The following is a 17,414-nucleotide window of genomic DNA, read 5'->3' on the forward strand; positions in this document are numbered from 1 at the left end:
CCCAGGAATTCATTCATAAAGTCTCACAACCACCCTCTGATACAGGTATTACTCCTTGTTTCACAAATGAGGAAACTAGCTTAGAAAGCTCAATTAACTTTGACTAAGTTCATACAGCTAATAGCAGAACTAGAATGTGAACTCAGGTTGTCTGCCTCCCAAACATGCATGCACTTTTCTGGAGAGAGTGGCTACTTTTTCTTTAATGTTATCATAAAGTATACATCTATTGGATCTTGTCTTCCATTGGCATAGCCTGCTAAATTTCTTAGGGCAAAAATTGTATCCCACAAATGAAAGTTGCCCAAGCATGACATCAGCATCTTTGAGTAAATTGCTTCACTTAGAGTGGTCACTTAGAATGGGCTTTATGGAATGCATTTGACATGCTAACCTTACCTTTGGTTTAATATTTTTTCACATTCTCCCTTTTCTTCATTTTTAAATTTACTTCCTGCAATAAGGCAATGAACAAATAAATCCACACTACATGCTGCTTTAGGTAATGCATGAAATACTAAGACAGTCCCACAGAGTGAATACAGCTTTATTGGATGATTCAGAAACCACCTGGAATCATTCTTATAATTCAAAACACCAACTATCATTATGATAACAGTACATAAGTTCCAGTATTTTCCACTTTGAGAGAACCCTGGTTTCCTTGGCTGCTTTCTAAAGAGTAGAAAAAGAACACCTAACAGGGAGATAGATCAACAATGAGCACATTTGAGGGCATAGGCAAAAAGTAGGGAGATCAGTTGTTATGTTATTTAGGTAAGAACTGATACAGTAACAGTCAGGAGACAAATAGAAACTGCAGTGGACTTGGAGACACTGCCTAAGTGGAAGGTGAAAGGAAGTAGAGCCATGCAAACCAAGCTTAGTTGACCATATTGATGACAAAGTCGTAAATGGTGTTAGGAGTTTGTAGGAAGTAAAAGGGAAATTTAAAGAGAGTAAGCTATTTGGTTTTTTGCCAACACTACCATCACTGCAAAACGTTTAGAGTAGGTGGTCAGCAAACTTTTTACATAAAGAACCAGTTAGTATATATCTCAGGCTTTGCAGCCAGATAGTCTCTGTCTACTTTAAGACAACTCTGACATTGTGGCACAAAAACAGCCATGAATATATGTAAACAAATGGGTAAGGCCATGTTTCAATAAAACTTTATTTACAAAATAGATGTGAGCAGTCAGAATGGCTATTACTAAAAAGTCAAAAAATAATAGATGCTGACAAGGTTGTGGAGAAAAGTGAACACCTATTCACCGTTGGTGGGAGTGTAAATTAGTTCAACCATTGTGGAAGACAGTATGGCAATTCATCAAAGACCTAAAGGCAGAAACAGCATTCAACTCAGCAATCCCATTACTGGGTATATACACAACAGAATATAAATCATTCTATTATAAAAAGACATGCACATGTATGTTCATTGCAGCACTATTCACAATAGCAAAAACATGGAATCAACCTAAATGCCTAATGATAGACTGGATAAAGAAAATGTGGTACATATACACCACAGAATACTATGCAGCCATAAAAAAGTACAAGATCATGTCCTTTACAGGGACTTGGATGGAGCTCGAGGCCATTATCCTTAGCAAACTAATGCAGGAACAGAAAACCAAACACCACATTCTCACTTGTAAGTGGGAGCTAAATGATGAGAACACATGGACACACAGAGGGGAACAACACACACTGGGGCCTATCAGAGGGTGGAGGGTGGGAGCAGGGAGAGGATCAGGAAAAACTAGTGCATACTAGGCTTAACACCTGCGTGATGAAATAATCTGTACAACAACCCCATGACACAAGTTTACCTATGTAACAAATCTACACTTTCATCCCTGAACTTAAAAGTTAAAAAAAAAAGTGATTGGCACAAAATGACAGGATGGATAACCCAAGGACAGTAGAAATGGAAGATGCGAACATTTGAAGACAACCTTCATAAAAGTACTACTTACAAAACAGCATGTAGAAAAGGAAAATAGTGGTTTCCTGAAAGGAGAAAAAATGTGCTTACTAATCACTTATCATTCTGACTCAGTTACAAAACCCGTGTGTGGAGACATGCAGGACATTGCCATATTTAACCATGGTTATTATCTAAAAGGCAGAGCTAGAACACAGAGCCCCAACAGTATATCTAATACACTCAACACCTTGACATAAACAATACAAAACAAGGTCAAGTTGGGACACATCTTGTCTCACATGTCCTATGGCATATACTACACATCAAAACACGATGTCAGGCACCATGCACAAACCATTCACCCAAAATTGTGTCAAATGTTGAAGTCACAAAATAAAGCAGAAAAATAATGCTCTTAAAAACAAATCAGGCCAGATGCTGTGGCTCACGCCTGTAATCCCAACACTTTGGGAGGCCACGGCGGGCGGATCTCCTGAGGTTGGAAGTTTGAGACCAGCCTGACCAACACGGAGAAACCCCGTCTCTAAAAATACAAATTAGTCGGGCGTGGTGGTGCATGCCTGTAATCCCAGCTATTTGGAGGCTGAGGCAGGAGAATCGCTTGAACCCGGGAGGCAGAGGTTGCAGTGACCCAAGATCACGCCATTGCACTCTAGCCTGGGCAACAAGAGCGAAACTCCTTCTCAAAAAGATAAATAAATAAAAATAAAAATAAATCAAATGCCAAGGGAAACTGGTTATGACCATAAAGATGTCTTTGGGAAATGCTCTCATTTAGAAAACTGTGAAGTTAAATTCATTATAAGGCATAACAATAAAACTAGGTCCGATATCACTGCATTTGATTCAGTTTTTTCAATGTTTACAGGTAAATAGGTAAAATGAAAGTAGATGCTAGTTCATAGCCCATATTTGGGAAAGAGTACAATCTAGCAAATAAACAAATTACATGTATAACAATGTTGGCTCGTTAGAACAAAATACATTAAAAACCAATCAGAAAAATATCATGAGGACCAAAACTGCATAACTCGCAAAGCTGCATTATAGAACACAATAACAAAACAGATGATGGTCTGTATACATGGATTAGAATGGTTTGGGTGTTAAAGGGGTGGATGGTAAGTGCCACTTGATACTGCTGAAGAAAATCAATCCGTCTTTTTTTTTTTTTTTTTTGAAATGGAGTCTTCCTCTGTCGCGCAGGCTGGAATGCAATGGTGCAATATGCTCACTGCAACCTCCACCTCCTGGGTTCAAGTGATTCTCCTGCCTCAGCCTCCCAAGTAGCTGGGGCTACAGCTGCGCACCACCACGCCTGGCTAATTTTTTTTTCATATTTTTAGAGACGGGGTTTCAGTATGTTGGCCAGGCTGGTCTCGAACTCCTGACCTCGTGATCCGCCCACCTCAGCCTCCCGAAGTGCTGGGATTACAGGCGTGAGCCACCATACCCGACCCCAATCCGTCTTCTTTATGCTTAGTGTAAAAAGATATGAATACAACTTGAGGGTCTGTGAAGGCAAAAATTCAACCAACAAGAGAGACATCTGTATAATGGAACACCAGACACTAAAAATAATGTGTTCGACATACATCATGACAAGTAAAAATGAGAAAACAAAGCTAATGGAATTTTTGTGTCCAAAGAAAAAAGTTACATATATTGTACATCTTTTTTTTTTTTTTTTTTTTTTTGGAGATGGAGTCTGGCTCAGCTGCGCAGGCTGGAATGCAGTGGCGTGATCTTAGCTCACTGCAGCCTCTGCCACCCGAGTTCAAGTGATTCTCGTGCCTCAGCCTCCCGAGTAGCTGGGATTACAGGCGCGCACCACCATGCCTGGCTAATTTTTTCTAATTTTAGTAAAGACGGGGTTTCATCATGTTGGCCAGGCTGGTCTCAAACTCCTGACCTCAGGTGATCCACCCACCTCAGCTTCACAAAGTGCTGGGATTACAGGCATGAGCCACCATGCCCAGCCACAGTGTACTTCTATTGTATGCACAAGTTTCTAGACACGTACAAGAAATTTGAGTGGCACCTTGAAAAACAACAGTAGGAGACAGAATTCTCATCTTCTACCTTTCTGTAGGGATGAAAAATAAAATAAGCATGTATTATGTTTGGCCAAACATTAAAGAAAAAAATCACAGATCAGTATTTTGGGAAGGTGGCTGGAGAAGCCTCTAAAGCCACACCAATGCAAACACAATTGCATTAAAAATACTACAGTATGCTAAAAAATGTTAAATGAATGGTGAAAAAATTTTAAAGTACAATCAAATAATCAAAGAGACACAAAACTTTACTTGGATCATCATATACAGTTCAGTAATATAAAAGTAGAAATGGTCTTGCAAAAGCTATAATTTGCATATGCTGGTTTGCTAGAGTCCTCCTGGAATGTGATCTGTTTAGAATCAATGTTTTAGAGCTGGAAGAGTATTTAGAACCAGGGCCGGGTGCAGTGGCTCACGCCTGTAATCCCAGCACCTTGGGAGGCTGAGGTGGGCGGATCACGAGGTCAAAAGATCGAGACCATCCTGGACATCATGGTGAAATTCCATCTCTACTAAAAATACAAAAATCAGCTGGGTGTGGTGGCACGCGCCTGTAGTCCCAGCTACTCGAGAGGCTGAGGCAAGAGAATCGTTTGAACCCGGGAGGCGGAGCTAAGAGCGCGCCACTGCACTCCAGCCTGGCAAACAAGACTCTGTCTCAAATAAAAAAAAGAAGAAACAACCTCATTTTATATTTACCTCGACTGCATAATCCCCAGTAATAAAACCCTAGTCCTATTTTCTGTAACAACAGCTATTTGTAGAACCTTATGAACAGACACTTTTTTTTTTTTTTTTTTGAGATGGAGTCTTGCTCTGTCACCCAGGCTGGAGTGCAGTGGCGCGATCTCAGCTCACTGCAACCTCCACTTCCTGGGCTCAAGTGATTCTCCTGTCTCAGTCTCCAAAGTAGCTGGAATTACAGGCGCATGCCACCATGCCAGGCTAATTTTTGTATTTTTGGTAGAGACGGGGTTTCACCATGTTGGCCAGGCTGGTCTCAACTCCTGACCTCAGGTGATTCACCCGCTTCAGCCTCCCAAAGTGCTGGGGTTGCAGGCATGAGCCACTGCTCCTGGCCAGACTCATGCATTTTTAATATATGTTTGCTTTTAAATCTTCTTTAGAGCAGGGCCCCAGACCATTCTGTTCTTGCTATATGCCCAGCACGTGGAACACAGTAAATAGAGGTGCTCAATACATATGTATGTGTGTATACATACTTTTTTTCAGAAAAGGTAGTGAAGTGAGTTCTGTGCAAAACTAAGAGAAATCACAATGCATGAAGTAAACAAAAAGCTGCAAGATTAAAATATGAAAATTACTTCCCCTGTATTGGAAAAGACAGCACCATAGGCACATGTGATCACATGCCTACAAGTTCATTTTTTGCTTCTACCAGTAGAATGGTCATAAGAATATTGAACTCTAAACTATGGTAGTAGGAAGGCTACCTAATGCCTACTTTGGAATTCATAGTAAAGCAGGACACAAGAGTTTATTTTAAGATGGTAGAGAACAGGACCAAAGTTTTTGACACCAAATCCATAACTGCATGAAGATGAAAACTGTAGACGTAACAGACCCGGTTGTTCTAGGAAATGATGGGCAAATGAGTTGCCCTGGGCTAATGGGGAAAGCAACCTGTGAACAGTGTTTCCCACACCATATGTGAGGGACCAGTCTTAACCCCTAAATTGTACTCTGCCAGACATACTATATATACACATACATATGTGTTTTGTTATATATTATATATATTACACACATACATAAATATTTTTTAATTTTTTTGTAGCGATGGGGTCTCACTTTATTGCCCAGACTGGTGTTGAACTCCTGGACTCATGCAATCCTGCCACCTTGGCCTCCCAAAGTGCTGGGATTACAGGCATAAAGCACTATGCCTGGCCTGTAAGATATATTTTTTTAAAACATTACTAGAAAAGTGATCACATACTAATGTCACAGTAATATAAAATTACTATAGAAGTTTCCAGACACACAATTTCTACACTGACCTTGAGTGATATGCTGAAGTTTTATCAATGTCAATCTTGAATTTATATAAAGGATCTGACATTTATTGTTTTATTACTCAATAATAAAAACATTCTGTAAGAAACAATTAGAGATAAAAGGTGCATAGCCTTGTCATTAACTTTAAAATATAACACTGCTTTGTCACAACGCCTAAAATTATCCTTTTGAATGCAACTTTAGCATTTAAGAATCTCAATGCCTATCAGTTTGAATATTTTGCCATTTATATTAGATTAGAATACAGAAGCTTAAAATGTATATGAAAACATGACCATGCATTAATGATGGGAATATGTTTTGAGAAATGGGCCATTAGATGATTTCGTCGTGTACTTACACAAACCTGAATGGTATAAACCTACCACAAATATAGGCTTCAGGGAACAGTCTATTACTGCTCCTAGGCTACAAACCTGTATGGCATGTTACCATACTGAATACTCCATAATGTTATTTGTGTATCTAAACATAACAAAACATGGAAAAGATACAGTAAAAATACAGTGTTACAATGTTACTGGCCCACCATCCTATATATGGTCTGCTGCTGACCAAAACTTCCTTATATAACATGTGATTATATTTATGTACACTACCTCCCCATAAACTCCTGTATCTTTGCCTCCAAACTTCCCCAACTGACTTAACACAGTGAATCTAGGGAAAATTTCCATCTATTACTAGATTCATTACCAAAGGGAGTAAAATGGAGAAATGTTTGCATGCCCAACCTATAACAAGCTGAGGTGATTTACTATAGCCTATCAGACAGGCTGTACCCTATGGAGAAAGTGTTATGTAATTATTGTCTCTGGAACCAAATTTCCAGAATTCAAATCCACCCTTTGCAATTTACAAGCAAAAGTTAAATTCTCAGTAACAGCACCTACATCTCAAAAGATTATTCTGCAGGTTAATAAGCATGTAAAGTGACTAAACAACTGCCTGGCACATAAATTATTACTATGTAGTGTTATAATTATTTAATTGCATAGTATGCATTAAATCCTTCTGTAGAATTGGGATAATAAACTTTAAATTCATTAAATGAAATGTCACATGCCTACAATAAACTGCTATGCACCCATTAAAGCCTATTTCAATTCTCTATTATGAAAATACATCTATTTAGGCTGGGTGCGGTGGCTCACGCCTGTAATCCCAGCACTTTGGGAGGCAGAAGCAGGCAGATCACAAAGTCAGGAGATTGAGACCATCTTGGCTAACACAGTGAAACCCCGTCTCCACTAAAAATACAAAAAAAATTAGCCAGGCATGGTGGCAGGTGCTTGTAGTCCCAGCTACTGGGAGATCACGCCACTGCACTCCAGCCTGGGAGACAAAGCGAGACTCCGTCTCAAAAAAAAAAAAAAAAAAGAAAATATATCTATTTAATCTATTTATAATATCCTGCTAAACAGAGAGAAAACAGTAAGTTGGAAAATAACATATAGCCTAATTTTGTATTTAGAGAAGATGCTGATAAAGTTATAAAAGTTGCAAGTCACTATACTATTTAAGTGGCAACTGCCAAAAGTGATTCAGAGTAATTTATTATCCTTTCTTGTCCCCAGGAAAAAGGTTTAAAATAACATCATGATTCTAAAATGGTAATACCAATAATCAAATGCTACACATCAGTTATTTCAAAAATTTAGAACTGTATACATTTAATGTGTTAATTCCTCCTTTGCACCTAAAAGCTGATGCTTAAAATTGGACTTCATCTTAGAATTAAGAAAATAGATCAATTTATAATAGATATACTACTTCAGTCCCACCCACTGCCAACATACCACTAACATCATCACTTCTAAGGAAACTCTTGAAGTACTCAAAACTATACATATTGACATAGACAGTAAGTCACCTTAACCAATTACCCAAGTTTAACTAGCAGATATTATGTACAGTATGCTGAGATTATAATAAACACAGAATTCTGATTCAGTATTTCTAGAATACTGAACAAGAGGTGTTTGTGGCATTGAGAGTACTGTGATAACCTGTGGTACCCTTTAAACTGCTTTAAAATTTTACAATGAAATCAGTGCTATTAATTTCATGTTTATTTCATACAGGGTTTTTGTCAAGTTTATCAGTTTTAAAATGATTAAGTCATAATCACCATTCAAAGACAAATTTTCCTCTCAAAATAATAATTTCCATTCTGCTACCTACAGTGGCTTATCCTTTGGTCTGATAGCCATACTTCATCTCACAGGACTATACAAGTATGTACTATGTACAAAACATTTTCAAGTTTGCTTTCAAATGATACCTACAAAGAGTAGATCAAGTTTTCAAGTTTACAGAATACCATACTACAACAATTTACCACTATAAATATGTCTTAACACCTGTTTATTCCATTCTATTTAGATTGCAACACTAACAAAATTCTTAATGCATATGTCCCCACCACCTGTACTTTCCCTACACTATCATTTTGACACTTACATAGAAACAACTCAATTCAGCAACCAAGTTTTACAACCACTGTTGCTACCAATCAAATGGTGATGCATCAGATCCCAATTCTCATGAGTATTAACATATTAAGAGAGTACATTATTTACCTAAGACTGAAGGACTGTGCCTTACTTTATAAAAAAACAAAGATAGCCACATCAATTTAATTCCATATATATGATACTACCTATTCAATTTATTAAAAATTGTAATAAACATAATAATCAAACTAGTGCTCCAAACTTATGCTGTTCACATGGAAGACACCACAAAAGAAGACATAATATAGAGACTGCCTTGCAATAAGAAGTACAAATTCCTTCTATAAAGATGGAGAAATAAAAGGACAAATCTAGTTGTCTAAAAGACAATTCACTGTACACATTTTATTTACAGTTTTGTACACTGTCTTAATATGAATGGGACTGCTTTTCTACTTGAGCCATTTTTAACCAAAGCAAAATAACCTAAGTAATACAAAGTGTTAAAATACAGCATAAAGATACAAAAACAGACATACTAATTCTAGTTAGGAATGTAATTATGATGTTACATTTTTTATAATCCACAATTATGTTTAGGAAATCACACAAACATAGATCACTGATTTGAATGAAATGCATAAATTTGTAGCAAAGCTTTGTAGTTACAAAAAACAAAAAAAATTACCAAAGAATGCACAAAATTAATGTTTATTCCACCTTTGTGTCATATTCCTGGATCCTTCACCAATGTTACATGAGGAAAAAAACAAAAGCAAAACAAATGAAAAACTGAAATCAGAATCACTAATATTATCAAGTAGGGAAACAAATAAATTAAAATCTAGCAGCCATCAGCAAGAGTACAGCAAAGACAATGCTGTAAAAAGAAACAAAGAAAATTGCTAGAAAACTGTATGCATCATAATCTTTCAAACCAGCAAAATATGCTTCTGCATAAAATGGAACAACGAATTTTTTTTCCTGTAAAGTATAGAAATGCCAAGTTGTTTTCTGACTATTGTGGATAGGTAAAATCTGTATGTAATTAATGGTAATTCTACTGAACTATTACAGAGTGGGCCAGGAACACATTTATGGATTCTGGGGATGTGTACTGTAATTCTTTGATTGGGATAGTGGAAACTCTAGCCAAAAAAAAAAAAAAAATGAACACAGAAGTACAAGACAAAGGCGAATGAGACTTCTCTTATATCTGAGTAACATTAAGATGGAAATCAAATTTAAATGCAGTCCACTCTGCTTTTTGAAGAGGCTTTGGTTCAGCTCCCAAATCTCGATTGCTTGACGCAGTCTCCTATGAGAATACTCAGAAGGTGTCTTCTTAAACAACAAACCTATTTTTAGTGGTGGAGCCGCTCTTAGTAGCTGTGTCTGCGTGGGACTGATAACCAATCACTATCTTTGGAGGAAGTCCTAACCTTTCCTTGTATACCCTCCTAGAAGAAAAAAAAAAAGAAGAAGAAAAAAGTAGTCATTAACTTTTACTCACAAGAAATACATTTAAAAATTTAGGGTTATTAGTCTTTATATTAAAAAATATAGACTTGAGAGTAAAATAGGAAATTAATTATACACCCTTTTCCTTTCAGCACAATTTACTCTTCATTTTTGCAATATTCTTGGTTAATTACTTTTAAAATATTTGAGAGCGAGTCAGGTATGTTATTACTAAATTACAGGAGCATTACTATATTATTATATTGTTATTTATTATGATACTATAATTATTACTAAATCAACAGTGAACAAAGTAAGGACAGTCCCTGAGCTGACTGCATTTATAGTCTAGTAGAGAAAACATAATCAAATAATCACAAATACATGACAGACCTGTATCACATGCATACTTAAAAACAGAAATCTGTAAAACAAACATGTTTATTTTCATTCTTTGATCTAAAATGTTACATTTCACGTCTGAACCCTAGCAAATATTGTATATTACTACACAAATTATATTAACCATACCTGTTATAAGACTGCACAAACAAAAACTAAACACTTTGAGGGAGATTAAACACTTCGAGGGAGTGAATGAAACACTTCGAGGGAGAATGTAATTTCTGCTTTACATACTAACTTTACAACCGAATTTTCAAGACAGACATGACTCTATTGCAAGAATAAAATGGCACTTGTCATGAGTGCCAAAGAGTAAATATAAGGGCTGTGATACTGTATAACAAGGAGATTCTAATCTCATCTACAACATTAGAGAAGTCTTCCCCTTTAAATATCACGAGGTCAAAAGCATAATGTTAAGAGAATGAGCACATGTGAAAGCTGAGAAATAAAAATTAGGCTGTGTGGCTATGGCTCGTAAGTAAAGTGAACATGAGATAAAGCTGACAAGGTTTCAGAGGAAGATCACAGAGAGCTTCACAGGTCATCTTAAAAATTTGAATCTTTGGCTGGGCGCGGTGGCTCACGCCTGTAATCCCAGCACTTTGGGAGGCCGAGGCGGGCGGATCATGAGGTCAGGAGATCGAGACCATTCTGGCTAACATGGTGAAACCCCGCCTCTACTAAAAATACAAAAAATTAGCCGGGTGTGGTGGCGGGTGCCTGTAGTCCCAGCAACTCGGGAGGCTGAGGCAGGAGAATGGCGTGAACCTGGGAGGCAGAGCTTGCAGTGAGCTTGAGTGAGACTGTGCCACTGCACTCCAGCCCGGGTGACAGAGCAAGACTCCGTCTCAAAAAAAAAAAAAAAAAAAAAAAAGAAAGAAAAAAGAATCTTTAGGAAAAAAATAGTAAAAATTCAAAAATAAGCAAAAATCAAATAAAAATAAAGGAATAAAGACATTAATGGAGTTAAATCCTCCAACATGATACTAGGATAGGTTTTCTTTATACCTTCCAGAAGATTTACTACCTTCCCCCTAAAATAAGGTATTAAAAAGTAATTTTATGGTAACTAAAGTGTTAATTATCAAATTTGCATTATAATGCAATGCATTCCTTTCAATTATACTTAATTATTAAAAATGCCAAAAAGCAAGACCATTGAGTCATGCAAATTGGAAGGGTTAAAAAAGAAAATCTTCGTTTGAAAATCTGAAGTCTTAATATACACTCAAAAACATTTAATACTGACAAAAATACAAAACTTCCGTAGGAAAAAAATTCATTAATTTAACTCTTGTTTAAAAAAAAAAAAGTAAATCCTCCAAAATTAGGTTTTGATGCTGGAAGAAACATTAAAATATGATGACAAATCAACTATTTTCTCTTATGGAACCCCATATAGCATGAAATGCAGAAAATCCCTATACCTTTTGATCCAGAAATAAATTATGTTCACATAAAAATTTACATGGCTGAGAGCAATGGATCACGCCTGAAATCCCAGCACTTTGGGAGGCTGAGGCAGGTGGATGACTTGAGGCTAGGAGTTTGACACCAGCCTGGCCAACATGGCGAAACCCTGTCTCTACAAAAAATACTGCAGTGGCTCAGGCCTGTGGTCCCAGCTATTCAGGAGGCTGAGGCAAGAGAATCACTTGAACCCAAGAGGTGGAGGTTGCAGTGAGCCGAGATCGCGCTACTGCACCCCAGCCTGGGCAACAGAGTGTGACTCTGTCTCAAAAAATTAATTAATTTTAAAAAGAAAAATTAATAATATTTGAAAAATCACAAAGGGGCAAACCAAACATTTTGACCACTGACTGACCAGCATTTAATTTTAACATAAAATTGTAAGTCAAAATTTTTTTTTTTTTTTTTTTTTTTGGTGAGACAGTCTCGCTCTGTCTCCCAGGCTGGAGCGCAGTGGCCCAATCTTGGCTCACTGCAAGCTCCGCCTCCCGGGTTCATGCCATTCTCCTGCCTCAGTCTCCCAAGTAGCTGGAACTACAGGCGCCCGCCACCACGCCCGGCTAATTGTTTTTTTTTTGTATTTTTAGTAGAGACGGGGTTTCACTGTGTTGGCCAGGATGGTCTCGATCTCCTGACCTTGTGATCCACCTGCCTCAGCCTCCCAAAGTGCTGGGATTACAGGTGTGAGCCACTGCACCTGGTGTCAAATATGACTAATATAATTGAGGTAAAAAGAAATCTTAGAAAAAAAATGTCAGCTGGTTTAGCATGGTGGCTCACGCCTGTAATCTCAGCACTTTGAAAGGCTGAGGTGGCTTGATCAAGTCCAGGAGTTCATGACCAGTCTGGGCAACATGGCAAAACCTCTTCTCTACAAAAAATATAAGAAAATAGCCAGGTGTGGTCATACACACCTGTAGTTGCAGCTAATTGGGTGGCTGAGGTAGGAGGATCACCTGAGCCCAGGAGGTTGAGGCTGAAGTGAGCCATGACTGCACCATTGCACTCTTGCCTGAATAACACAGTGAGACCCTGTCTCAAAAAAAAAAAAAAAAGCCACTTTTGCAAAGAATAAAATTTACAAAAAAAGGTTTAATAAAACCCTACATATGTGGGTTTTAAACATGGAACAAAAACCAAGATATGTTATATAAATTTTAATGAAAATTATACGTAGTAAACACACATGCTTTAAATGCACATATACTATTTGCCAATAATCACTGAATTATTATTATGAGCATACTTTAGCTCTTTTCAAAGTAGTACTTTTTTCCAAACAGCACTTTCAAAGTAGGAAATAATACATTCTCATTTGTGAATGAATAAAAAATGCTACATGCCAAAGGAGAGTGCTCTAGTGGTTATATACTTCACTGCTAAGAAAAAGCAATTTTACAGAAATAAAAAACATATGAACAAGGCCAGGCGCAGTGGCTCATGCCTGTAATGATAGCACTTTGGGAGGCTGAGGTGGACGGATCACTTGAGACCAAAAGTTAAAAGACCAGCCTGGCCAACGTGGCAAAACCTGGTCTCTACTAAAAATATAAAAATTACCCAAGCATGGTGGCATGCGCCTGTATTCCCAGCTACTCGGGAGGCTGAGACATAACAATCTCCTGAACCCGGGAGGCGGAGGTTGCAGTGAGCCTAGATCATGCCACTGTACTATATAGCCTGGAGAACAGAGTGAGACTCTATCTCTAAATAAATAAATAAATAGCTGTGAAAAAACCCAAAAAAACAAGACGTTGCGCACCAATTGAGCCGTTCAAAATTATAAAAGTGTTCACGAAAACAATACAAGGAAAACAGCATCTACAAACTGAAGTATTTCTAAAGCTACAAATAAAATAACTTCTGGTTTTACTCATCTTAATACTGTAAAATAAGTAGGCAAAGAGCAAAACTTACCCTATATGTGTAACAGCTTCTCTGTTTTCACATTCAGTAGTCCATATTGCTATCTTATCACCTTTAGCTCTAACATTAACAACAGCGCCACATACATCATCACTGTAGTCATCAAAAGATTCTCCAATAAGGCACAGAAGCTTAAAAAAAAAATCCCAAATTACATTTAATAGATTATAAACAAGCTCATTACACTGCAAATGTCTCTTCTGTATTTGCATAGAAATTAAAGACAGTTTTTAAATCAAGAGTTAATTTTTTAAATGTGTAAATTTTATTTGCATATATAGATCTGTCCTGACTTTTAAATACTCATTCATTTACTATCAAATCAGCCTTTTTCAGCAAATTTGGCAGTTAATGTCATGGCAGACATAAAAGCTGATTTTATTAATATTCATTTGCTCTGCTGCTGCTTATATTTACGAGCAAATATTAATAGAATAATAAAAATAGCTATTCATGGTTAATCTCCTCTTGTTCTTATTTTTTATGAATATTTGTTAATGGTCTGGGTTTTTTTTGTTGTTGTTGTTTGAGACAGGGTCTTGCTCTGTCACCCTGGCTGGAGTGCAGTGGGATCATCACAGCTCACTGCAGCCTCAACCTCCTGGGCTCAAATGATCCTTCCACCTCAGCCTCCTGAGTAGGTGGGCATACATACAGGGACATGTCACCATACCCAGTTAATTTTTGCATTTTTTGTAGAGACAGGGTTTTGCCATGTTGCCCAAACTGGTCTTGAACTCCTGAGTTTAAGTGAAATGCCTGCCTCGGCCTCCTGAATTGTTGAGATCACAGGTGTGAGCCCAGCCCTAACAGGTTTCTTAATTGTGGTAAAATACAAATAACATAAAATTTACCATTTTAACCACCTTTAAGTGTACAGTTCAGTGGTGTTAAGTACATTCAACATTGTTGTACAACCATCCCTACTACCATCCATCTCCAGAAGATTTTTTTTAACTGCAAAATGGAAATGTCCTGACTTTTTAATGTGGAATTCAAAAATGGTATTTGCTCATGATCTTCCCCCTCAAAAACAGATTTTTCTTCTTAAAAAGTCATTCATTCATTAGCTGGCTGTGCTGGCATGCACCTGTAGTCCCAGCTACTTGAGAGGCTAAGGCAGGATGATTGCTTGAACCCAGGAGGCTACAGTGAGCTATGATGGCCCCACTGCACTCTAGCCTGGGCGACAGAACAAGACCCTGTCTCTAAAAAAAAGCAAAATAGTCACTTATTCAAACATTTAAAGTGATTAACTTAACAAGTGCTAACTATAAACCAGGCACGGTTTCAAGTGCTAGGGATACAAAAGAGACTACAAACCCCGCTCCTATAAGCTTGGGGTTTGGAACCTCTGTCTACAGAAAATGCTTATTATCTCATATTTAATTTGTCTTGTAAAGCCAGAAGTTCCAGTTAATATCACAACATGTAGGTCAAATGGTAGTACACAACAATTTTATTATTTGCTTCACTGATCTAAAAAGTTTAGTGGGACAGGCACTGTGACTCACACCTGTAATTCCAGCACTTTGGGAGGCTGAAGTGGGAGGATCACTTGAGGCCAGAAGTTTGAGACCAACATAGCAAGATCCCATCTCTAGGAAAAAAATTAGAAAATTAGCTGGGCATGGTGGCATGCACCTGTAGTCCCAGCTACTTAAGAGGCTGAAGTGGGAGGATCACTTGAACCCAGAGGGTGAGGCTGAAATGAGCCATATAAATAAATATCCGCACTCCAGCCTGGGCAACAGAGCAAGACCCTCGCTCTAAAAATATAAATATTTAAAAGTTTAGTATACATATAGCAATGCTGTAAGAGGGTTGCAAAAACTTCAATCATACAAAATGTAAGGTTCTATAATTTTGAGGTTAATGAAATGACCACAGTGAGCTTATTGTGGTGAGAGTCAACTGCCAATCACTTAAAATATCTGACTTAAAATGTGGTAGGATGTTTCACTGTACTATAAACAGGAGTCATATGACAGAACAAAAATAATTACTGACCCTGATTTTCTAGTGTTGGGCATCCTTCTCTTAAATTAAGTAACTAATGTAAAACATAACATATCTTAAGTATCAGTATTCCAAAACTACCTCTAAAACTGCTTTATACTTTTAAAACCTTACTGTCTCTAGCCAAAAGCGATCGAGGTCACTTCGTCTCTGCTGTTTGTTCAATGTAATTAGCCATCGTCCTCCCCGTTTGTTTTTCTCATCTTCCCACATAGGCTCAATACCATCCTACAGGGTTAGGAGACAACAGTATTACACAACATTGTTACCTTGACTTTGAGAGATAATCATTAGAAACAGTTAAGCAACAACACTGTCAACTTCTTATTTTATTGCCCATAAAACTGCCATTGATGTAGTTTTTAAACAACACATAAGACTTAAAGCCAGAGGCATGACATTGCAGAATTAGAGTCCTGGCTTTGTCACTTATTAGCTATCAAATCTTGGGTTTCACTTAATTTGAAGGTTCTTAAACTTTCTGAGAAGCAAACATATTTTAGAAGCTCTGTACATTTCTACAGCTAGAAAATACATGCAAAAACTATGCAATTTCAGTTAATGAATGTCCCGTCCCCCTACCACCTGACAAAGCCCAATAGTAAGTATTCCAAGGACCCATGCTCCTAAGGTTAAGAATGCTTGATAAACTCAGTCTGCTCAAATATATAAAGGAAGGAGTAGACTGGATAATCAAAGCTCTCATCAAAATCAATCTCAGTATGTGCCCACAGAGTAACTCTCTCAATTTTTATAAACAAATAGAGTAAGATATATTGATACTAAAGCATACTACAGCCAATTAAATTATCAGCCTATTCATCACACTATCAAATATTCCTAAGTTTATGGTAAGATTTCTTAATGAATACCAAATGGCCCAGTCCTATAATAAATATATAAAATCACCAATTAAGCATACCTTAAAAAGTGAGTAGTCACAGCCAGGCATTAAATTACTAGACAACTGGATATGGTTGTACAGACTAGGTAAAAGAAAATAACAATTAAAAACACAGAATATGTAATATAGAGTTTAGGTGCTTACATATATATACATTTAGAACATATGATGAAAATAAACAGATAAAAGTTCATGTTTACTTGTTTCTAAGGAGTCAATTTCTAAAATGGACAAAACAGATCTTAAAAGCAGTTAAATAATCAACTTCAGATGACAGGTATAATTTTCAAAAAAACTTCTAGTGACTGCTCTGACAAAAATATATTTTATGTTAGTTAACTCACTGCATACATATGTATATATATAAGAAACTGAGAAGAGAGGTATAAGGTGGCTTTAAGTAGATGAAATAATTTCTGAAGTTAATACACAGTTTTTTTCACAAACATAAAAAAAAAAAAAAAAAAAAAAACAGAAACGATGAACTTCCTGACCATCAGGATTGCATGACTGAAACAGTCATTATCCTTGAGGGTATCCAAGAGTAGAATAGATCAATGGTTCCCAAACACCACGAACTGTCACTGGTTAGTCAACATAATAATCATTTTAAAACTGATTTTAGAAAAATAAATAAATAAATATAGTTACAAGCCCTACATCTTGGGATTATAATCACCTAAATATAAGATGGAACCCTGCAGTCTGTATTTCTA

The 17,414-nt window shown here is 37.0% G+C and overlaps 1 protein-coding gene across 11 annotated transcripts in view; it reads right to left on the reverse strand.

The window, feature by feature from the left end:
* Positions 1-531: 531 nt before the first annotated feature.
* Positions 532-17,414, reverse strand: part of EIF4E (eukaryotic translation initiation factor 4E) — a 62,205-nt gene continuing 45,322 nt past the window's right edge. For 4 of the 11 annotated variants that reach the window (XM_003829919.5, XM_003829920.6, XM_008955319.4 and 1 more), the window contains 4 exons: positions 16,717-16,780; positions 15,909-16,022; positions 13,767-13,906; positions 532-9,970 (listed from right to left, as the gene is read on the reverse strand). In XM_003829919.5, the coding sequence (XP_003829967.1) occupies positions 9,856-9,970; positions 13,767-13,906; positions 15,909-16,022; positions 16,717-16,780 (433 nt within the window). In that variant the 3' untranslated portion in view covers positions 532-9,855. Of the gene's footprint in view, positions 9,971-12,763; positions 12,882-13,766; positions 13,907-15,291; positions 15,376-15,903; positions 16,023-16,716; positions 16,781-17,414 lie in introns of those variants that run through there. The other 7 variants (XM_055111651.2, XM_055111654.3, XM_055111653.2 and 4 more) reach the window with 4 other exon arrangements.

The sequence above is a fragment of the Pan paniscus genome, chromosome 3, assembly GCF_029289425.2.
Source record: "Pan paniscus chromosome 3, NHGRI_mPanPan1-v2.0_pri, whole genome shotgun sequence".
In the NCBI taxonomy this organism is placed as follows: domain Eukaryota; kingdom Metazoa; phylum Chordata; class Mammalia; order Primates; family Hominidae; genus Pan; species Pan paniscus.